General features: G+C 50.9%; 1 protein-coding gene across 1 annotated transcript in view; it reads left to right on the top strand.

Annotated features, from left to right (window-relative positions):
• The window catches only part of ASB18 (ankyrin repeat and SOCS box containing 18), a 40,170-nt gene extending 18,276 nt beyond the window's left edge, over positions 1–21,894 (top strand). The window contains exons 3-5 of the mRNA XM_059702478.1: positions 9,696–10,200; positions 20,472–20,585; positions 20,953–21,894. Coding sequence (XP_059558461.1) covers positions 9,696–10,200; positions 20,472–20,585; positions 20,953–21,138 — 805 coding nt within the window. The 3' untranslated portion in view covers positions 21,139–21,894. The remainder of the gene's footprint in view (positions 1–9,695; positions 10,201–20,471; positions 20,586–20,952) is intronic.
• Positions 21,895–23,626: the final 1,732 nt, after the last annotated feature.

Genomic DNA, 23,626 nt, shown 5'->3' with positions numbered 1-23,626 from the left:
AATCACACAGGTCCAGGACACTGTTTAATAAGGACTTTTGAAGTGTCTTTGTATTGAAACGGGGCTCTGGGAAATCGCTTTTCTTTTGTCTTCCTCCTCCTCCCCCTCTTTCTTCTTTTTCTTCTCATTTTCTCTTCTGTGTCTGTGGTCCCTCTCTGTGAATCTATCCATTTACTTTGACAGCCTTGGCTCATTTAAATCCTGGTTATTGGGGGAAAGATTAAGGTAAGTGACGAACACACCAGAAGTTCAGGCAGAATCCTTCCATCTCACTGATTAGAATGAAAATGCTGCCTGATTCCATGGGCCACGCCTCCAACGATACAGCCAACTACTTTGAAGAATAAAAAGTTAATAGATGTCAGAAAGGGCTTGAGGTTTTGACCAGCGCTTTTCAGCTTTGAGAGTCCCCCCAAAGTCAGAGTCCGGGGAGGTCTGGCTTCACGTAGTATAAACATTATCACCTTGACAAGAAAGAGCTACTTTCTACATGGTAGATTGTAGGTCATCCTTAATTTTTTTTTTACCTTTCAGTAGAGAGGGGGTCATTGACCTACATACAGAGCCATTTCATTCTCTTACTCTTGATGACAATGGTCTCCACACCTCGGGGCCCGGCTCTGCTCCGGCCCCTTTCAGCCGGCAATTCACCGTGGGTGCAGGACTTTCAAACCTTTGAGTCTCTGAGTTCCTGGGACTTAAAAAAAAATTGTCTGTGCTTCCTTCCAACCAGCAAGCTTCTGAATTCAGAATTCAACACACAAAAAAGGAGATTGGAGCTTTAATCTAGGAGCCTTTTGAAGAGATTTTCCCAGAAAGAAAAAAGTTCCAGTAAAGTTACTGCTCACCTTAGTAGCCGGCATGCCGGCCTCGCCCTATTTATTACCTGGTTCCTCTCCTTGACCCTAGTTCACATTCTGAGATGATTAAAATGAGGAAGGAATTAGCAGAGCGCCGATTCTTATTCTCGCCTAACGCTGTCTTGATTTAAGCCGAAGTGAGGCGGGCTTGCTTCCCCCACGAACAGACGAGTATGAAGCATACTTTTTTTGCCCCAGCTGTGTCAATTCAACTGAATGAAAAACCATTCATAAGCCGCTGTTGGGCCTGTGAAAGCAGCTATCCTGGGAGGAAAGGGGGGATCATTGAAGAAAGTCATGGGGCAATTCTTTTCCAGTTCAGACCTGGCAGGCTGAGATCTGGGCAGAGAGGAAGGAAGTACTGCTTTTCCTTCGCAAGAAAGTCAAGGAAGGAACAGGTCCAGGGGAAGGAGCTACTCAGAGTCCCCACCGCAGCCGCAACCCCAGCATCTCCCTGATAGCAGGAAGTTTACCTGCCTGAGGCGCCAGGCTCACGGAACTTGATAAATAACTCAAAAAGCAGTTCACAAAGATAAATAAGTAAATAAATAAAAAATAAAATAGAGAGAAACAGAAAGAAAAAGCAGTTTACTCTTCCGCGTCCCAGGGGGGTGACTGAATTATTATTCAAGTAGAGGGGCGAAAACATGGCCTGGTTCAGTGGGAGCCTGAGGCATCGTGTGGAATACTAAAGCATGAGGTGCAGAGAGGGGCTGTCCATTAGATGCTTTGATATTTGTGCTTCACACATTCCTGAGCACCTGCAAGGGTCTTACTTGCTTACGCTCCTCCCAGCAGGCCAGTAAGGCGTGGTTATGCCCAGTCTACAGACTAGAAAACTGAGGTTCATGGAGGGCCCCTATTTTGCCAGTAAGGCGGCACACCATGAAAATAGTCAGAGCCAGACTCAAAAGCCCAGTGTCGTTGGAGAGATCAGTGCTGAAAGATGGCCTCTCCTTTGTGAACCTAACGTTTTCCGAAAGCTGTGTATAGTCAGGAAGTAGCTCTGCTCGGCCCCAATCACCGCCTTCCAAACACTGCCAACCACTGGCTTTGCCCCTTCGCTGCCCCTTCTTAGCATCTCAGGCAGATTGCTCAGCTTTCTGTTCACTTGCCAAGTCCCATTTGAACTCCCACCACTCAGGTCAGGAATTAAAAGAAGTATTCCAGGCCAAATCCAACCTTCACCCTCCGGGCAAAAGCCTCAGACAGGCCAGGAAACAGACAAATGGCCAATAAGCAAATGAGAAGGTGCTCCATCCACATCATTAGTCATGAGAGAAATGCAAATTAAAACCACAAAGAAATATTCACTATTTCACACCTGTTAGCATGACCAAAGTCAGAAAGGATGACAACGGCCAATGCTGGCCCAGATGTGGAGGGCCTGGAGCCCTCCCACCTTGTCGCCGGCAATATACAATGATGCCATCACTTTGGAAGCCTGTTTGGCAGATTCTTTTAAAGTTAAATATACTCCTACCAGCAATTTCACTTCTAGAGAAACATATGTCCATAGACTTATTCAAAAATGTTTTCCCATCGTAGCTTTATTCATTATAGCCAAAATGGAAATACCCAAGTGTCCACCAAATCAATAGGAGAGTGAATGTTAAAATTGTGGTATATCCATACAATTAAATATACCCAGAAATAAAAAATAATGGGTTACTCTTGTATGCAACTGTATGGACGGGTGGATGTCAGACATTATGTTAAGCGAAAGAGGCCAGGTAAAAAAGAGTAGAAAGTTCTAAAAAAAGACAAAACTAAACTAAACCACTGTGAGAGAAATCAGAACGTGGTAGCCCAGTGGTTCTCAACCTTCTGGCCCTTTAAATACAGTTCCTCATGTTGTGGTGACCCCCGACCATAAAATTATTTTCGTTGCTACTTCATAACTGTAATGTTGCTACTGTTATGAATTGTAATGTAAATATCTGATATGCAGGATGGTCTTAGGCGACCCCTGTGAAAGGGTCATTCGACCGCCAAAGGGGTCGCGACCCACAGGTTGAGAACTGCTGTCAGGTAGCCTGTGGGGGGATGACTGACTGGTAGCAAACACAAGGAACTTCCTGGAGAGATGGAAATATGGCACCTCTTGATTGGGATGTTGGTTACAGAGGTGCATTGCTTTGTAGAAATTCACACAGCTGTACTCTTAAGACCTATGCATGTATCTGTATGCAAATTATAGCTCCCTTAAACATACATAAATACAAACACATCAAACTTTTCTCGGTCCAAGTCAAAGCCTCCCCCCATTCTACCCCCACCCCTATCACTTTTCCTGACTCTTCTCCCCTCTGGCCCTGATGTTTCCAGTTTTCCTCTTGATCCACTGTATTGGGACCAGAGGTAGAAAAAGTCGCCCATTTCTGCTTCTAGAAGCTTCCAGAAAGTCAGGTGCTACTTCATGGGCAAGTAGGGCAAACGGTGGAGCTGACTTCTCAACGTTTATTCCCTAAATCATTTTTCAGTTCACCAACATGCAGGGTTCCATTTACAATCTGGGGAGAATGTGCCCAAAATATCACTAGCCACAACCATCTGACACTTCAGGAAAAAAAAAAAAAATTAAATGGCAGCCACTGCCCCGGACAACCTCCCCTCTTCACGTAAGGGTTAGTCCACTCACAGCAGCCATTTCAGTTGTAAACATTAATGCTTGATCGTCTCAGAGCTTAGCTTCTGGTAGAGGGGGGAGTGGTTAAAGGGAGAGAGAAGAAAATGCAGAAAGAAAGGAGTGGGTGACAGGTCCCCAGAGGAGACGCTCTGCAGAAGGTCCAGGGAAATAAGGCAGAACTGCTGCTCCATCAAAGTCAGGGCGGTGGCTTCCATCCTTCATGAGGCGCCAGCTGGTGACTGCACAGGAGGGAGCCTTCTTGCCACGGCTCCGTTAGAAAACAGGCTGTGTCTTCCTCCCAAGCCTCTCCCCCGTGTCCCCTGCCCCCACAGGCTGGCACCTGCCCAGCATCCAGACAGATGCTCTGCCCACATCCACGACCCAGCCTTGGGGCTCCAGCCGCCCTGCCACAGGACAGTGTCTCCAGCCCGCTTGCCCTCAGGACAACTCCAAGTGGGGGAGTAGCAGCCGTGATGACTGAACAAGACTGGTTCCCAACACCCGTCACTCTCCCTGGGCACGTGGTCTACGAGTGGGAGGGGTTCAGGCAGCAATCACATGAGGATAGAGCAGGGCAGCCCGCTGGTCCAAGGACTCCAGCAACTGGGTGGAGCTGCTGCTCGGGAGAGATACCTGTGAGACCTCACAAAGCGCTTTGGGCGCTGTCCACTTCGCCCACACAAATGAAGCGACTTCTTTGAATCTTGGATTTAGCCTTATTTTCAATAGTTCCGTGTCACTGTTGTAAACTGCTCACTCAGTGGATGTCCTGGTGGTTGCTGGACCAGGTTGTTGTCCAGTGGTAGCTGGGTTCCACCCCAAGAAGATTGCTGGCTGGAGGGTCACCATCATCTCCCTACCCTTAAGGTCACTGATCGAACCGCAAAAACTGAAAACTGGGGAGAATGAAATCTGTCGGGCAGGGTTGCCAGCAGGACTGGGCAAGTGATTGAATTCTTTACTCTTCTGTAAATCTAAAAGAGATTTCCCAGAGCCCCTGCCCCACAGCACCAGGTCCAGCGTCTTCGCTGTCCTGTCAGCGAGTCTGTCCAGAAATTTGTGGAGGACTCAGAGTAGAAACACTTCTCCCTGCCTTGAAAGGCTGTTGTTGAATGGAGCACAGATGATGTTCTCGAATGAATGGATGGACGTTTAGAGATGACAGGGAAAATGCCTAGCACGGTGACTGGCTCATAGAAGATGCTTCACCAATAATATCAGTGGGAAGTGTCAGCAGGTGGCAGACAAAGCCATTGAGGCCTCTGCTATGCCATGTCCTGGCTATTTGACTTCATGTAAGTCCCTGGTCTTTCTCAATTTCTCCACCTGTAGATTCTACCTACAATGCAGATTTGTTGCAAGAACTAAAGGTAACATTAAAAATAAATAAATAACAAGATCAAGTAGTATGGAAGCAGTGAGCTCCCAGCTCAGGACCAGCGTCTGAGGAATACCACTTTTTATTTTATTTTTTTAAAATATATATTTTATTGGTTTTTTTACAGAGAGGAAGGGAGAGAGATAGAGAGTTAGAAACATCGATCAGCTGCCTCCTGCACACCTTCTACTGGGGATGTGCCCGCAACCAAGGTACATGCCCCTGACCAGAATCAAACCTGGGACCTTTCCGTCCGCAGGCCGATGCTCTATCCACTGAGCCAAACCAGTTACGGCTGAGGAATACCACTTTTGAGGGCTTTGTGTGAATAGAGTGATGGACGAAGGGAAGGCAGATGAAGGAGCACCCTCAACAGGCTGTCTCGTGGGATGCAGGGAGGCCTGGCAGACGGTGGGGAAGGGACAGGGAAGAGGGGGACACTAGGAAAGCCCAGGTCAGGGCATTCACATGGACCTTCTGCACCTGGTAGGTGACAGGGAAGGCGGTGCTTCAGGAAGATGCTGGACGGTGTATGGGAGCAGTGTGTGGGGTGTGAGCTAGAGTCCTACTTCCCCCTTCAGAAATAAGTTAAAATGACATTAATTCAACAGCCCTTGATGGGCTCATCCCTATTAACTCCTGCCTTTGGCTCAAGATACTTCTTCTGTGTACTGTCAACCTTGTGCCCCTGAAACAGCCTGTCATCTCGGTCATTATCAAAGACGAGGAGGAGGAACTGTTCTGACGTCCTCAGATGGGAACCTACCCTTGGCTTCTGATCGTGACTGTCCTACAGTGGCTCCAGGCCACCCTGGCTTGCCTGTCCATCAGGGTAGCAGGAAATCTAACAAAATCTCCCCTAGGAGGACAGGGCTCGGGCGCAGCTGGGGCACCCGCAGTCCTGCATAAGCCTGGGCTGGGACACTTCTCCCACTGCGGACACAGACACATACAAGGTCAGGTCCAGGAGTCCCGAGACGGCTACTGTCTCCCTGCTTATCACTGAGTACCTCCCACCCACCCCTGCCCTCTCCTCTAGGCTCGCCTTCTCATGGGCACTGCTGTACAGCCTTTCTGAAATCGCTGCTTATGCCTGGGCAGATCAATGGAAAATTTGAGAGCATTCCGGGACCCTGGAAAGCTAAGCTAACATTCTCAGAATCCATGTGCTGTGGCTGTGGCTGGTGGTGGATGGTTTCGTTATTCATAACCTCTGTCGTGCCTCTTTCAAACTGTAACTCTGATTCCTTTTGGAGAATGTGAAAATACAGGCAGGCAAACAGGCAATAAAAGCACCCATCAGCCAGAGGTAAACACACGCTGGCCCGTGTATCTCTAGGCTTGCTGTCTATGCGTATACATCTCTGGTGTGGTTTTTAATAGGACTGTTCAGTGCTGCTTGGTAGCCTCATCTTTTCACATAACTATTGCAAATAGCTTTCCGTGTCATTAAACAGGCTCCCACACCTTCGCCTTTAATGACTGCCCAGTGTGTGCCAGCAGAGGTGTGCCCCAGTCAATTGGTTGTGTTGTTTTTTCTCGTGCCTGTGGTCTGCAACTCACATCATTAACTGCTGGAAGAAAGTGCCAAGGTTTCACCAATTAGAGGCTCTTCATTAAAAATGGAACAGGCACCCGAAGCCCTCCAGGGGGTGGGCCACTGTCCTTGCTCTTCTGAAAGGTATCCCCGTGGCAAACTGCAACCTGGTCCATCAGCCAGACAGGCTGTGGGTGTGGAATAGAGGACCACTTGTATTTCCCTATGGCTGTCTCTGGAGAAGGCGGGGCTGCTTTAAAAAAAAAAAAAAAAGGCAGAAGCAAATGTTTTGTAATTGTTTTCAAGCTCGTGCGGGCTCAGTGGCAAGAATGAGACGGAAGCCTTGATTTGTAACCGCCTGCTGCACTGTTTGAAATGCCTCCCCGAGAGGCAAGCAGGAAGCCAGTCTGAAGCACTCCGATGCTGAAATCTGCATCCTCTCTTAGCTGGTTATTGTCCCAAAGGACATTTCACATCAAATTGTACTTGTTTGTAAAGATCTCCCACCCAACACAGACCACTTCTCAAGACACTGCTGATATGGAAGCTAAAGATATGCAAAGAGAGAATGAGAACCACTGCGCGTCCCTGGGTAGAAATATAAGCAGATTTAACGGCGGCCGCTGGCAGCTGGAAACCCTCCATGGACGATCGTGTTCAGAGCTCAGGGAGGCAAGTAACAGGAAAGCCAGCAGTAACTGGCTACTCATTAAGGAAATGCATTTGTTCGAGCTTTTCGGGAGAACCGAGAGCAGGCTGCCCTGCGCTGGGCACCAAGAAGCAGAGGTAAATAGCCCCCCACTGACACACTCAGGGCTAACGATCTAAGAACATCTGAAACACGGTACCACGGGCGCTGCGCCCAGGCACTCATGTACAGGGCATATGACAACACAGCGTCGTGACCCTCTGCTGGTGGCACTAGGGTGGCAGGAGCCCAAGAGGCAGAGGACGTAGAGATAGAAGTGTGTCCGCCGTCCTGGGACACACAGGCACGGGGGCATGAGCTGCCAGGATGCATCTGAGCACCTGATCAGATAGAGGTGAAGCAAAGGATGGAGCCTCAGGAAATGAGACCGGTGAGGCCCGCAGGAGCTGGGCTCTCGGCATCCCGCGTCCTGGGGACAGGGACCAGGCTCTCTCCAGGGGGCACGTGTCATCTGATCCCCACAGGAAAGGCTCTTTCCAGCTGGTATGGAGCTTGCGAGATTGGAGCAGAGGACAAATTAGGAGACTGTCATTACCATTCAGGCAAGAAATGACTTGGGTGTCCACAAAGCACAGTGACCATGGAAAGGAAGGAAAAAGCAGTGATTATAGGTGATGCAGTCAACAGGGCTGGTGGCCCACTGAAGGGTGGGGGGAGGTAGGCCAGAGAAAAGGCAAAGGACAAGACCCCCAGGAAGCAGAAGAGGACTGCACCTGGGGCAAGGTGACCGAGAGGGCCTCCCCTCCCTGGAGGGTGGAGAAGGTGGGAACAATCGCTGCAGGAGGTGACTGAGAGGGGGAGAGGAGCCGCAGCACCACTGGAGGATGGCAGTGACGGCCGTGGTGCTGCTGTGGGCGGGATGAGGAGCTGCCCTTCAGCACTGGACATTGTGAACCGAAGGCCCCCGAGGCCCACCTGAGACCGGAGGCCAGTCCACGAGTGTTTTCCCAGCAGCACTCAGCGGCCAAAGGGAAGGGAGAGGGTGGATGACACATGGGTTCCAGGTTGGATTTGGCTGTCTGGCACGGGGATAGCCATGTCCCCTGTTCAAGGGAACCTAGGATGCCAAGAAGACAGTGTCTGGAGTGCTGCCCAGGGAAGGAACGAAGGCAGGAAGAGCTGAGAGAATGAGGCGTCAAGGACTCAAGTCTCAATAGAGCAGAGATGAGAAGGGCACCAACAGGCGTGGGTGGCAACAGGGACCAGAGGCTGTGGTCTGCAGGTGGCATGCTGAGCCGTCAGCCTCCAGAGGGGAAGCAAACACATGGATGGCCATGCCCAGGAGCTGACCCGGGAGCAGGTCACTGCAGTGGGCTGGTGTTTTGGCAGTGCCCTCAAAGGACAAGGGCCAGCAGGATGAAGGAGGGGCTGTGTGACTGTCCTCCCACATTCCGGCTGGGGAGGACTGTTTCCCACCAGTGTCTGGGCCCCGAGGCCCAGCAGCCTGGTCAGCAGCCTGCGCCTGAGCTAAAGTTGAGGGGTTTAGTTCTCCCAGGTGTGGATGGCCCCGAGGAAGCTGCCATCCTGGGAGAGGCCTTAGTGCCTGAGGAGGGGGCAATCTTGGGTTCCAGTTGGTGGACCTGGAGGCAGCAGAAGGTGCCCACCTCTGGGGGAGACCCCTGTCCCCCAAAGGAGCTATAGGCCCAGGAGGCCAGTGGGAAATCCAGGAACAGCTAAAATCCATTCTGATCAGCAGAGCCTGGTTGAAACAAAGGCCATCGCACAGTCAGGCATGGCGGTGTGTTCAGTATGCGTCCCGCCCTGGGGCACCCCAATGCCAGCCTCTGTCAGTGCTGGGGGGCCGGAAGGAGTCCTCCCATGGGAGCAAGGCAAGCCCTGCCTCACCCTGTCCACTTGTCACCGAAGCTGAGGTTTCAGAAGAGGCACATGGTGGCTGAGAAAGAACCTGACAGTCTAAGGGACGCTCCTTAGAACCGTGACTGCCAGGCCCTCAATTGCCACGTGTGACAAAGAGCCCAGGTAATTACTACCTCAGCACTGTCATCTGAACCACATCACCTCCCACGGTAGCACCAGGCAGTTACGAATTACTCCTAAGTCTTACACTCTGCTATAGACTCAGGAAGTCTCCTAGCCATGTCCACCATTCAGTAACCGGTGGGCCTGGTGTTCTCCTTGTTTTGCCATATCTCTTTTTATATATATTTATTTGATTTCAGAGAGAAAGAGATACAAACATCAATGATGAGAGAGAATCATTGATTGGCTGCCTCTTGCACGCCCCCTATTGGGAATGAGCCCACAATCCGGGCATGTGCCCTGACCTGGAATGGAACTGTGATCTCCTGGTTCATAAGTCGAGGCTCAACCGCTGAGCCACGCCAGCCGGGCTTTATTTATTTATTTTTTTCCTACCTCGGTTTATACTCCGCAGCCTGGGCACAGATCTGAACTTACGTCCTTTCTCTGCGGCTATCCTTCCTCTTCAGGGAACCCACTGTCCCCCTGGGGTGTCCGAAGTCCCCGAAACAGCAGCCAGGGTGTGGCGAGTCCCGTGGCAGGGTGTGGGGGTCGGGTGTCCGGCCCTGCCCACCCGGTGACCGCTCCCGGCCTCCCCGCAGGTGCGCGCAGGCGCTGCTGGAGCACGGCGCCTCGGTGCATCGCGCGGGCGGCGCCGGCCTGGACACGCCGCTGCACGTGGCGGCGCAGCGCGGCCTGGACGAGCACGCGCGCCTCTACCTGGGCCGCGGGGCGCGCGTGGACGCGAGGAACGGCCGCGGCGAGACGGCTCTGAGCGCAGCGTGCGGCGCGGCGCTGCGGCCCGAGGAGCAGGAGCGCGGCCTGCGCCTGTGCGCGCTGCTGCTGCGGCGCGGGGCGGCGGCGGACGCGCGCGACGAGGACGAGCGCAGCCCACTGCACAAGGCCTGCGGCCACGCGCGCCCCGGCCTGGCGCTCCTGCTGCTGCGGCACGGCGCCGACCCGGCCGCGCTCGACTACGGAGGCGCCTCGCCGCTGGCCCGCGTGCTGCAGGCGGCCGTCTGCACGCCCCAGGCCGCGCCCCAGCGCACGGTGCAGGCGCTGCTCAACCACGGCTCCCCCGCCCTGTGGCCCGACGCCTTCCCCAAGGTAAGAGGTGGCCGGGCACCTCCCACCCCACGCTTTGCATGCAGCGCTTCTCACTCTTCCGGGGACTCAGAAACCCCCTGGGGACTTGGGAAGCGGCAGATTCTGACTCCGTGGGTTTGGGTGGCAGAGTCCCCGTTTCTAACAGTTGCCAAGTAAGGCCCAGGCTGCTGGTCTTGGGACCATACTTTGAGGAGCCAGGGCCCGGAAAAGTGGCTTCCAGCCACTAGAAAAGAAAGAAGTTGGGGTGTGAACAAGCATGCCTGCGTGTGTCCTTTCAAAGTAGTCACCTGGGGACTCCACACACTTATTTCCATGACGCTGTCATGCCTTACGTGATTTTGGCAGCTCATCTTTTGTCATTTTCAGAACAATGAAAATCGATTTCTATGGCATCTGGCATTTGATCTGAAATGAAATCCCCAACCTTGTTAATGAGATTAATTACACGTTTGCAAATTCCCTCATTTTCCTCCTCATGTTTTCCTGTGAAATACCAGGCAGGTGTTTCTCCTTCCTGGGTTTCAGCCAGGTGAGGGGACTTTTCCAGAGTCAGGGCTGTGGAGACCTCAACCCCGCTTTGCAGGCTTGCCTCTGAGCGGTTCGGCACCTTCCCCATGGGTCAGATCTCGCTTGAAATAATAAAGAGGAAGAATAATGCATTCTCACCAGAGAAAATACTCAAAAGACGGGAAATATTTCCAAATGAAAAGTTCCCAAAATATTGGTTGGAGTAAGAGATTGTCTTTCCCAAAAGACTTCACCGAAGGGAAGTCATTCCATTAGATGTAAAAGTGGGTGTGCTTAATTTAAAAATGATCCCTCTTCCCCACGCTCACCAATCAGAGGCAAGAGACATGCCTGACAAGTTTTGAATGGGTGAAAGGCTGTCATCCAAAAAGAACAGTGTTCTAGATGGTCTGAAATAGCGCGATTCACACATTTCCCTCAAATGCTAACTTGGCATTATAGATGCGCGCAGAGTAAAGTTTGTGTCTAAAAACACAGGTGAAAGTGGGAAGCCCACCCAAACAGCTCCCTGAGCGTTGCGTTTCCTTGACAAACATTATGAGTGTCTTGTACTAACTCTCACATTGTCTTTGAGCCGTTCTCACGTGGTTCTCACGTGGCACTCTACTAATACAGTGGCTCCAGGAGGGTGGGCTCTGGAAAGGGAGGGAATGCCAGCAGCTTTATATTCTATAACACTTACCTGTTATCTCCCTAATTTGCATTTTAACATGTCCCAATATTAGCAGGCTTAGTGCATCAACCATAACATGGAAACAAGACCCACTCGCTGCCCCTCCGGGTCACACGGTGTTTGCCTTAAACCAAGATGCACACGTCAACTATCACCATATGAAATTGCATAAAGAAAGCAAAAGAAACAGGCTTTACGCGATGGGCCACCAGTGAAAAATACCTGAGGCAAATTATTTTTGTTGTTAATCCTCCCCCAAGAATATTTTTCCATTGATTTTTAGGGAGAGTAGAAGAGAGAGGGAAAGACAGAGAGAAACATCGATGGGTTGCCTTCTGCATGAGCCCCGAGCAGGGCCCGGGCCAGGGAGGAGCCTGCAACCAAGGTATGTGCCCTTGACCTTGGAATCAAACCCGGGACCCTTTGATCCACAGGCTGACGCTTTACCCACTGAGCCAGACTGGCTAGGGCTGAGGCAAATTATTTTAAAGGAAAAAATATCAAAAAAAAGAAAAAAGAAATAAAAAGAAAAAATATCAGTGTATTTCAGCAGTGACTACAAATAATCCTTTGTTGGCCTTGAAGTCACTCTATTTGAGTGATTCTTTACCCAGGTTTCCAAGTCCCAGGGGCACCTTCCCTGAGGATAAGACCTCTAACACCTGAACTCTGTCTCCAGGGCTGTGGGAATTACCCCGCCTTGACCTTGACATGCAGGGCAAGCAAAACACAGTGGCTGTCCCTCTGGGTCTCCAGGGGCCCTATCCTGGGTCTGCCACACAGGAACAGAGCATGGTCAGTGGAGGTGTAAATTGGGTTTAGGTTTGGGGGGAGGGTCCTATAATGGGGGTCAAAAGGCTGTGAGAAGTGTTCAGCTCCTAGAAGTGACACTGACTCTCCCAGCAATTGTAGAAGGAATTAGAGTTTCCTTGAGAAATCAGAATACTTTGAGGCTTTCACCAAAAAGCATTGCCCACCATTGCTTTCCTTGCACATGCACAGAGCTGACCCCTGCACACCTCAATGTTGAGTGAATGAAGGAGATTCCAGCAACTCCAGGGCACACCACTTGCTGTTAAGTCCTTGGAAATGGACATGGGGATCTGAGTTCTTTGTGCTGAGGTCGACCTCACCTCTAGGGGGCGCCCATGGCACTCCTGGCTGGGAGCAGGGTGCGGCCCAAATGCATTTACCATACTTGGCGTCCTCTGAGCCAAGTTACAAGTGCCTGTGATGTTCTAGCCTGGGCCCAGGACAACCGGGGCGCACACTGGAAACCTGGCTGCAGCATCTTCCTCCACCCAGGCCACCTGCATGTTCCACCAGGAAGAGTTTAATCACCACACGAGACATCAAAGGGACAGACCAGCTCTGCTCAGCAGCCCCGTGGAGTGCGCAGCAAACACACTGAACCAGGCCACAAAGATACACTGCAGGCGAGACTCCACACCGTGGCGAGGGGTGCACAGAGGCGCCGGCAATGTCACAGAGCACGCGGTCCGTGGGCAGCAGCTGGGCTTGAAATAGATGTAAAGAGATACCCACGGAGCTTGGAATTACTGAGGCAAAAGGTTTCACAGCGAGCTTATGACATAAATCACATTCCCTCAGGCCCAGACAAAGGCACCATGGCCGCAGCAGGCGGACTCCAAGCATCCACCGCGCCGAGGACAGTGCTCTGCGGTGAAAATCAAAGTGGTGTCACTGCTTGGGAAGCAAGCGTGTTGACAATGCCAGGCCTTTCTGCCTGGCTGACCTCTAGTTAACACCAGTCAGGGGTGGGGGCACAAGGGCAGGTGGCAGGCAGTGGCCAGGTTTGAATTCTGGAAGTTGTCAGCACAGGTGGGGCTGGCCTGGGGGGAGAGCAGACAGGAGGGCAGAGAAACACACACACGCACACACACACACACGAATGTGAGCCCAAACTTGCTTTGCCACTGCACTAGCTGAGCTTGTGGGTTGGATGCTTGGTCTGGAATAAAGGGCTTTGCTCACGGTTCTCTCTCCTGCCTCTCACCTGGAGGCCAGATTCATGAGTTTGAAGAGCAGATTTTGGGCTGGGCCCCAGAACAGAAACAGCGTTCCTGAGGGTGTGGGAGGGTAAGTCAGCCCCGCTCTGGGATGGGAGAGGACCTCCCCAAGTCCCAGAGCTGGGAGGTAGCACCAGGACAGAAGCCCCTGGCCTGGGGCCGCCCTTTCCTGCCTCTTCCATGGGTCACTTGTCCCTCATTATATAAAGGGATCCCCTCCTCAGAGCACTTCTCATTTGCAGTCAGCTCTCATGCTTAACGCACTCTGCTTCCTCACCCCTGTTCCTTGTTTTGTGCCCTGTTACCTACGGGGCAGAGGCCAGCAGCACCCGGCGGAAATGCACGCGCGGAGGCCGTAAATATTCACACTCGTACTTGCCCACGAGCGGGGGAGGTGCAGGGACAACACCAGCGGTGCCCTGTGTCCCCCAAACCACATAGGCCATGCTTCCCACGGGCATGTATTTAGGCATTTAACACACATTCCTAAGGCATTGCTAAGCCCCGTGCTGGAGTTACTGTGTTGAACCCGCCCTCATGGCACTGTCCCTCAGGAGGGTAAGACAACCACACACACACACACACACACACACACACACACACACACACACATACACACCCATGTGATGTTGCTGTGGTGAGAACAGGTACAGAGCAAAGACCCTCCACACCTTGAAAGTGCCAACTAGGGGGCTTGACCTAGCTTGGGGGGTGGGGAGGGGGCTCCACAGGCTCCCCACCGCATGTGCTGAGTGAGCCCAGACCTGAAGGCTGAAGCCTTTCTCTGTGAGGAGGGGAGGAGAGGCCATCCAGGCAGAAAGGAGCAGTCCAGGCAAATGTCCTGGGGCAGAGGGAGCTGCCACCTGTGCGTCAGAGAGCACCCAGTCGCTGGGGAGGCAAGGGCAGGAGGGAGCCAGTTGAGGCGGGTGCTAGGCAGGGCCCTTGTTCAGGGTTTGAGCCTTTGTCTGGAGAACAATGGGAATCAATGGCATGCTAAGCAGGGAGGTGACATAATCAAATGAGCTCTCTGCTTAGGTGCAGAGAACAGCTCGGGTAGGGGCCGGGGAAAGCCCCACAGACTGGTGGCCATCCAGGTGAGGACTGCAGAGAGAGGGGCAATGGAGGTTGCGGACGAGAATGACAGATTCTAGAGACATCTGCGAAGCTCTGGTCTTGCCTCACCTCCTGGGCATTGCCCACGTTGAAAATCCAGGTGTAAAGTTTTCGTGTTTTCTTTTTACACAATTACAGAATTCGGTAAGGTGGCTTCACCCTGCTCCCATGACACAGGCTTTTAGGGGGCAAATCCTGGGGGAGCAATAATCAAAACCCAGGACTCCATTTCCTGTCTCCACGGGGCCGCCCGCACCCTGTCCCCGGGGGCAGGGGGAGGAGGGAGGAGCAAGCATAAATGGCGTGCCTCTGTTTTTCTTGCTCATTTTATTTCCCGTCTACATCTAGAGCAATGTGCCTGTGTGATTTTTCCCCTTAATTTTCTTTCTGCCGCCTCATTAGCCGGAGAGGGTGCGCGCGGACCCTAACGACATCAGCGTGTCAGTGATGTGGCGGCCGCCCCTCCGCAGACGCGGAGGCCGCCGAGGTTTTAAACTGTGTTGGCGTAAAAATAATGAAGGCAGCCAGCTGCCTGGCAAACACGAGGGCACAGCGCGGAGGGCGTGGGGAGGGCCCCGAGCCCCAGAGAGGTGGAACCGAGGAGAGACAGGAAATGAATTCCCAGAGACAGGCAATAAGGCTTTGTCACAGTCTGTGACCCACCGACGGGGCGGGGGAGGGGCGCTGCTGCAGAGGGAGGGCCGGGAGTCCTGGCGCTGCAGGCAGCCACTGGGATGCATTTCACGTTCCGCAGAAAGAAGGGAGTGGGCCAATCGCAGGGTCGCTGGACTCCAGGGTAGGCTGAGGAAGCAAGCATTGCCTGGAGCTCCATCTGTATGTGACCGGACTAGAACTGGGGGTGCAGTGCGAACCCTCATCTTAACGGCATGGTTCTCCCAACACAGAAGAGGACAGTGGGTGTCTGAGAGGGCCATGCTCCAGGAGCTGGCAGGCTAGTGGCAGCTGTGTTAGCAGAAGTGTCAACACGGCAAGAGCACATTGGGGTGAGGCGGGAAGGGGGGGGGCAGGATGTGCCCGGCCCCAGACCCATGAACGTCAAAAAGGATGGAATTACCGTGACTGGGTTAATCAAATCATTTGGGGTGTTGGGGAGTCAGCCCCAGTGTTCATGACAAAGAACTAATGTTAAAAGCTATCCATACAGCAATGAAAACCAGGCTGGACCCAGATTTCTCTGCTGCAGTATTGTCCTAAGACAACGAAATGTCTACAGATTTTTAAAGGAAAACTTTGGACAGAGGATTCTAACCTCAGCCAGGATGGCTTTCCTTTTGATGGTGAAAGAAAGACACCTGCAGATATCAAGACATAAGACAAGGCTTCCTAATGCATTTTTTAAAAAATAAAAAGCTTTCTTCTATTTATTTTATTTATTCAACAAATATTTATTGAGTGCTAGGCAGTAGGAGTGGATAACGAAAAAGCAGTACCCCTGCCCTCATGGAGCTTACATTCTAAAGGGAAGACACCGTAAGCAGTGAACATAATAAATGGACCAATGAAGTGATGAGGCCTCAAGAGAGAAGCAGCTGCAGTTTTAGGTGTGGCACTGAGGGTGGGTGAACTTTGAGTCAGGACTTGAGAGAGGTGGGGCATGGGCTGTGCGGATGTCTGTCTGGGGTTGGAGCAGCCTGTCTGTGGCCCTGTGGCTGGAGCGGGCCTGACCTGTGTGCAGACAACACTTTTCATGATCTGACCTGCTTTCCTCTCCGATCTCTGGTCTCTACTCTCATGAGCCAGCCAACAGGTGTTGGTCCTTCTCACCTTCCAAGTTTGGTAACTGTGTTCACCTAGAGCACTCCTGCCCCCAGAACTCTCCATACCTTTTGTTGCTCCTACTCTGTAGCCAGATCTTAGCTTGAATGTCACTTTTTCCAGAAGTCTTTCCCTGAGCAACTCACCACCCCATTGCAAGCCCGGGTCTGAGTTAGGTGCCATTTCTAGCACCTCCGCAGGGCTGTGGCACTCACTGCATATTATTATTAGTGTTTGGACTGTGTTGTTGGGACTATAAAGTCCCATGAAGGCAGGGCTTGCCATTGTATCACACAGACCTACACACTCCTAGCTTCTAGTAGGAGCTTGGTAAATATCTGTGGAATGAATGGCTTAACGGACAGGTGGTAAGCATACAACCCAGTGAAAAGAGAGACAAATAATTGTAAGGCACGTTGTAAAACTAATGAAAATACCAAAATTATTTTCAAAGGAGATGTAAATAGGAGATATCTCCTGTCCAGATAGAGGGACACACAGACCAGGCTCCTGCCCCCTGCCTTGCTGGGTTTGGCCAGTGCCATCTCTCAACTGCAGGAGGGAGGGGAGAAAAGTGAGGTCAGAGGATGTATTCACTGGGCCTGCTGTCTGCTGCAGGCTGGCTGTGTGTTCCCCACCAGGGATCACTGCCCCAGGAGGACAGCCCACCCCATCTCCACCCTCTGGCTCAGGAATGGAATAGTGCTGCTACCAGCTCGCTCCACTATCATGTGCTATCCCTGGCAGTTCCCCTGCACTCACACTGAGCTCAACAGCCCCTGTATCAGTGCACCTTCCTGAAATCATCCTATATCAGACATGCCTTCTGTTTCCCGCTGGAACCCTCACTGATACCTGTGCAACGCTAAATGTCTGTAAAGTGAAGATCGTTTCCCAGGAAAATATAGACTCACAAAGTTGATTCAAGAAGAAATGAAAACAAAATATGCTGGTAACCAGGGAAGAAATAGAAAATATCAAATTATTACCTGCAATTAAATGACAGGCTTAGATAATATCAAGTGCAAGATCAATCATGTCTTCTTAATTCAATAATTACCTACTTTTTAAAATCTTTCAGGGTATTAAAAAAGATAGAAATTTTCTCAGGTACTTTTATTAAGTTAACATATTAAAACCTGACAAAAATAGCTCAAAAAACTAAAACTGTTAACCAAATTTAGTTATTAAAAGAGATGCAAAAATCTTAGTAAATTAAATCTTCCATTATAATTAGAAGAATAGCAAATAAAGTCTGTTTTATGAAGGCAAAAGTGAGTCAATATTGGAAAATCTTTTTATATCAACTTGCTTTTTTAAAAAAAAGGCAAAAAATAAAGTTAAATCCTGAAATTTGTAGTAACCTAGGAATGGAAAGATATTTCCTTAACTTAGAACAGAGTATCAATCTGAAACTAATATCCAAGATTATATTTATGATGAAACATTACAGACAATCCTATTAAAATTAAGAATAAGATAATGATGCCTGCTATCAATTTTGTTTAACATTGAACTTGAAGCTCTAGCCAATGTAATTAGACAAGAAAATTAAATAAGAAATATGAATAGTGAGGAGAAAATACCATTATTTGAAAAAATGATTGTCTCCATGAAACATAACCTTCATAAATAAGGTGTATTTACAAATCAATGAAAAGACTGAACACACTATAGAAAAAAGGAGCAGAAGACATAATGTAACAATTCAGAAAAGAAGAAAGACAAATGGTCAACCAAAACAAGTGTAAACATTCCATCTTGTACCTATCAAATTTAAATAATGAATGAGATGATTTGGGCAGGGAGAAAGAGGCACTCTCATACTCAATTCTTTAAGAAGTGTAACAATTTACACACTCACAATTTGACAATATCCTTTAAAAGTTTGAAAATGTACCTACACTTTGACCCTGCACTTCTCCTTCCAGGAATTCAGTGTAGGAAGGGGGTAGAATTATTACCTAAGAATGGTTTGGGACAGCAAGAGATAGACTTATGTTCAAGATTGTTCATTGTTTATCATTTCCACTTAGGGTAGTTAATTTCACTGAATACATGATGATCCATTCATAAAATAATATTATATGGCCACTAAAATGATGCTCATTTATCATTTTTGTTCACAGTCAATTTTGAGTAGACAAAAATCAAGTTTCAAAATAATATATAAAGTATTAGCCCATTTTTACATATATTAATGTTTTGTCTAAATGCATAAAACGTGAGTATACACAATATAGGGTTTATTCTGAACAAAAGACCTATGAACTTTTGTTTCTCTTTTTTTAATATATTTTATTGATTTTTTACAGAGAGGAAGGGAAAGAGAGAGTTAGAAACATTGATGAGAGAGAGAAATATCGATCAGTTGCCTCCTGCACACCTCCCACTGAGGATGTGCCCGCACCAAAGTACATGCCCTTGACTGGAATCGAACCTGGGACCCTTCAGTCCGCAGGCTGACACTCTATCCCAGTGATGGCGAACCTACTGACACGCGAACTCATTTTTTGGGTTGATTTTTCTTTGTTAAATGGCATTTAAATATATAAAATAAATATCAAAAATATAAGTCTTTGTTTTACTATGGTTGCAAATATCAAAAAATTTCTATATGTGACACGGCACCAGAGCTAAGTTAGGGTTTTTCAAAATGCTGACACGCCGAGCTCCAAAGGTTCACCATCACTGCTCTATCCACTGAGCCAAATCAGCCAGGGCTGTTTCTCTTTTTTAAAGGAGGTTTAGATGTGAAGGAACCTGGACAGGCTGTAAGGGAGCGGCCATCCCGAGTGACTTAAATACGGTACCTTTTCCTGTTTGACTCTGTGCTCAGGGAGCCCAGGGAGATGGTGCAGCCGGACTTAGTTGCTGGCTCTCACTATTGTCTGCTGTAGGTATTTGCTGCCTGGTCTTAGAAAAATTGCTTGAACTCCGTTTTTCTCAATCTGAAAAAATACAAGGAACAGTTGTATTACATTCAGTAAATCTCAAGCCTCAAAAACAGAGAACTGAGGTTCCCCGCCCCCAAGATCAACTCTGAATGTGATGGAGCTTCCAAGTCCAGCTACTCACAGAAAGCAGCGGAGGAGCAGCGCGTTCCAGCACCCACAGGGACACACCCGCAGGACCCCAACAGTGAGAGACTCCGGGACAGATAACCCAGTTTCTTCAGCAAAGAAACAGAAAGTTCTAAAACTACATCATATCAACTAACCTCATGTGTTTAGATTCTTATTCGAACAAATTATTTTTAATATAATGGCATTGAAGAGAGCGCTGTGAATTTAATCACTGACTATATGATACTAAGAAAGTCAGTCTTCTTAACTTATCAGGCGCTATAGTGATACTGTGTAGATATTTCTTCTAAAGGGTCCTTTAGGAGACAGTAAAATATGTGCAGGTGAAATGGCAGAATGCCCGAATTTGCTTTAAGATAATATGAGGGAGAGGGGCTGAGGGTGGATGGGGCAGGATTCGCCATGGGATGATGCTGGGTACATGGGGGCTTATCATACTATTGGGTCCAGTTTTGTGTCCATTCAAATTTCTTTGTAACAACAACAAAAAAGTTTATTTTTTAAAAGCAAAGTGTTCCCACCTTTATGATAAAGCTGGTGAATTTTAAATTTGCAAATAATAAAACAGAAGTCCTTTGACCGTGGGGACTGTGAAAAAAAAGAGAAGGGCCAAGTAGAGGGGAAACTCCACAGCAAAGCAGTTCTCTTCGCCAATGTCCTGACTTTAGAAAGTTGAGGTGAGAAGTTGGGATTACTGTCCGGGCCACGCGCTCCCAGCAGAACCTCATGCTGTTCCCTGAGCAGCTCTCCAGAGTACCCCCGTCCCCCCCGCCCCTCCCCCACACTTGCTCCTGAACCCGGATGCTGAGTGCTTTGCCCAGATTTGCATGATGGCGGGACAGGGCCCCTTGCCCGGCGCGGCCTTGTGCTTATCTGTGAACTCACTCCCGCAGCCCTTCACCTGCCCAGCTGTGCTGCCACTGTGATCGCCCCTGTTCCCAGAGGGACTGAGGACAGTGGGGTCACAGACAGTCATGGGTGTGAACACACCTCCATCTCCCTGCCCTTTCCGCACTTGGACCCCAAGCCCAGTCAACCTGAACGTGGCCTCCCCACTTCCCACAGGTGCTGCAGACCTGCGCGCCAGCCCCGGCGGTCATCGAGGTGCTGTTCAACGCCTACCCTCAGCTCCACGTGTCCGAGTCCTGGAGGGAGGTGATTCCGGAGGAGGTGTTTCAGGTGAGGGAGCCGCCTGCCTTCCGTGTTGGGGCAGAATCGCCGTCTGTTTCTGTGCGGGGCCAGGCGTTCTGCTCTCCTCTCCAGGTGGGTGTAAACCTCTGGAGAAGGAAAGCGGAAGCGACCTGGGGGTGCATCTGAGTCCCGCTGCCTTCCTGTGGGCGCTCAGCATTCACACGGCCAGGAGCTCCTGTTACAGTCGGGGTGCTGTCCTACAAGGAGCAGGAGGAGCAGTCCCACGCTGACCAGAGGGACGGCAGGGCTCAAGGACCTGGTGTCCAGACCAGGGTGGGGGTCCAGCACCTGAGTCCACAGGTGTGGCTCCTGTGTGTCCGCTGGTCTCACACTGACGTCCTGCCTTCCTTGCCAGGCACACCGGCCTTTCTACCAGTCTCTCTTCGCCTTGGCCGGCAGCCCGCGCCGCCTGCTGCACCTCTGCCGCTGTGCCATTCGCAGACGGCTTGGCAAACAGTGCTTCCGCCTCGTGCCTCTGTTACCCTTGCCGGCGACCCTGCAAAGCTACCTCCTTTTGGACCCAGAGGGTGTTTTGCACTGAAAACCAGAGCATTTGGACTTGTTCTTGGTCTCCTCTTTGCTTCTGTGGTGGCTGGGTGGTGATGAGAGTGCCCTGGGTGGGGACCTGCGGGCCTGGTGGGACCTCCCACTGGCCGGAGCAGACCTGCCTGAGCTTCAGGCCCCTGGGAATGCGGTAAGAGCCCTCACTGCCTCTCAGGTTGCTTGTGAGGATGAACATCGTGCATCGCATAGGACTTGTATCAGAAAGTGCCTAAGGTGTACCTGCTGCTGCGAGGTTTGTCTCCTGCCCGGAAGGGGTCAGCAGCATGCACGCTGCCCCCAAGGCTTCGGACCCACTGCCTCCTGGGCAATGCCCCCTCGTCCTGAAGCCCGGCCACCTGGAAAGACTGTCCCCAAAACATGACAGATGTGCATACTGAGGGAGGACATCGGTTCCATGATAAAAGCCCCTTCCCCAGAGCCCACTGGTGCTTCCCAGCGCAGGGGGCCCAGGGCTCCCCAGAAGGACGCTGGAGGGGCTGTGAGCCAGACATGTTTACCCCATGCGGGTCTTCTGTCTGACATTCTCACCAAACCCAACCCATCCAGCTCTAGGGCGTGGTCCAGGAAGCCACAGGCCGATAGAGGTTGCGCTCAGCTCAGCCCAAGCATCTGTAACAGGAGAGATGTTCTGACGGTCTAGGACTGTAGTCACTTGATTTCCTGAATTCTGATGCTTTGACATCTGGGGCTCTGATGACTCTGGAGAGACTCTGCCCTCACACCCGCCCCCGCCCCCACCAGGGTTATCATTCCTAGAGATAGTAAACAACTTGCCAGCCCAGCATGCTTTTCAAATGCAAACCAACCCAGAGCGCACACCCCAGCCCCTCCTTCACTGGGTGCTCATGCCCCAGGACGCCAGCCACCCCAGGGCCAGGTACCAGGCAACCCTTCTGCCCCAGAGCCCGCTGAAGTTATTCTGAGTAGCTAACCCTAAGCCTAAGCCTAAGCCTGACCCATCTATCCTGCCTCACCCGTTCCTTCTGTGGAAACCACAATAAAGGCTCTTGCCCACCCCCCCACTTCTGACCAACCCTGGTGCTTCCCCGTGTGGCCCCCATGGCGAGGCCTGTTCCATCTCTGAGGAATGAGTAATAAACTATCTTCTCAATGGCAATCATCTCCTGATTGGTTGGCCTCACTTGACCTCAAGTTTGCTATTAGACACCATCCTATATAATAAAAGGCTAATATGCAAATCGACCAATCGCCATGATGCTCACTGACCACCAGGGGCAGGCACTCAATGCAGGAGCTGCCCACCCCCCCGCCCCGGGTGGTCAGTGAGCTCCCATAGGGGGAGCGCCGCTCAGCCAGAAGCCCTGAGCCAGGTTCCCAGCTGGCTAGCGCAGCAGTGGTGGTGGGAGCCACTCCCGCCTCCACAGCAGCACTAAGATGTCCAACTGATGGCTCCCAGACTGCAAGAGGGCACAGGTCGGGCTGAGGGACCCCCAAGTGCACGAATTTCGTGCACCGGGCCTCTAGTATTTTATTAGAGAGACTGCTCTGGCCCTCCTCTGCAGACAGCAGTGGCTCTGTTTTCGTCCAGTCTGAACCAATGCAAGGCACTCCTGAGCAATCTGAGAGGGGGCAGGGCACCTCGTCCCATTGTTGCAGTCTGGAAGGGGAGTTTATACCCACAAATACTGCAGGATAAGGCAAGGTGTTGTGTGCACTATGAGTGAAGCCCACTGGAGGGGAGGGTGAGCAGGGGGAAGACACTGAGATGGGCATTGTGATGGGGGTAGTCTGGCTGAGCCTTGGCTTGGCCAATGGTCAGATTTCAACACAGAGGGTCTGAAAGGGAGTGACAGGGCAGCAGATCCCTCAGCTGACCACCCACGTCTGTCCCTTGAGCCCAACAACTCACCTGCCCTAGAAAAGGCTACACAAACATGGCTGTCCTCAAGCTCCTCCCAAACAGACAGGAGTCACCACTGTATGGAAAAGTCAGGGGTGCGGGACAGTGCCAGGCAGGAGGTACAATGACATGCGACGTGTCCTCTGGAGGGGAGGGTCACTGAAAGGAGTGCAGATGGGAGAGCCTTGGTTTTCAGACCAAGGATTCTTACCTTATTGACAAGCAGATATGGTCACAGTGGGACTCTAGGAGGGTGACTCTGTCCTGGAAAGGGATGCAGCGTCCTGGAGGGCGGGGAGGAGCCTGAGATGATACCTAGAGGTGGGCTTCAGATCCAGGCTGCTCTGCTGAGCAGGAAGAGTCATTTAACCAAAACCAGCTGCGATCACCTGGAAAATGAAGATTTCTGTGCCTCTTGAATATGGCTGGGGTGACGCCCCTCCCCCAGGGTGGCCCCACTGAGCTGGTCCAGAAAAAGAACTTGGTAAGTAGTTCCTTCTAGTACTATGATTGTTTTTACTATTATTAGAAGAAAATAGCCTAATACTGGGAGAAAGACTGTAGAATATGGAAAAGCAAAGCAGTGTTATTGTTGAGGACAAAT

This window comes from Myotis daubentonii, chromosome 7 (assembly GCF_963259705.1).
Source record: "Myotis daubentonii chromosome 7, mMyoDau2.1, whole genome shotgun sequence".
NCBI classification, from domain to species: Eukaryota; Metazoa; Chordata; class Mammalia; order Chiroptera; family Vespertilionidae; genus Myotis; species Myotis daubentonii.
The sequence above is the reverse complement of the archived record's forward strand: the minus strand, read 5'-3'. Positions and strand labels throughout refer to the sequence as shown.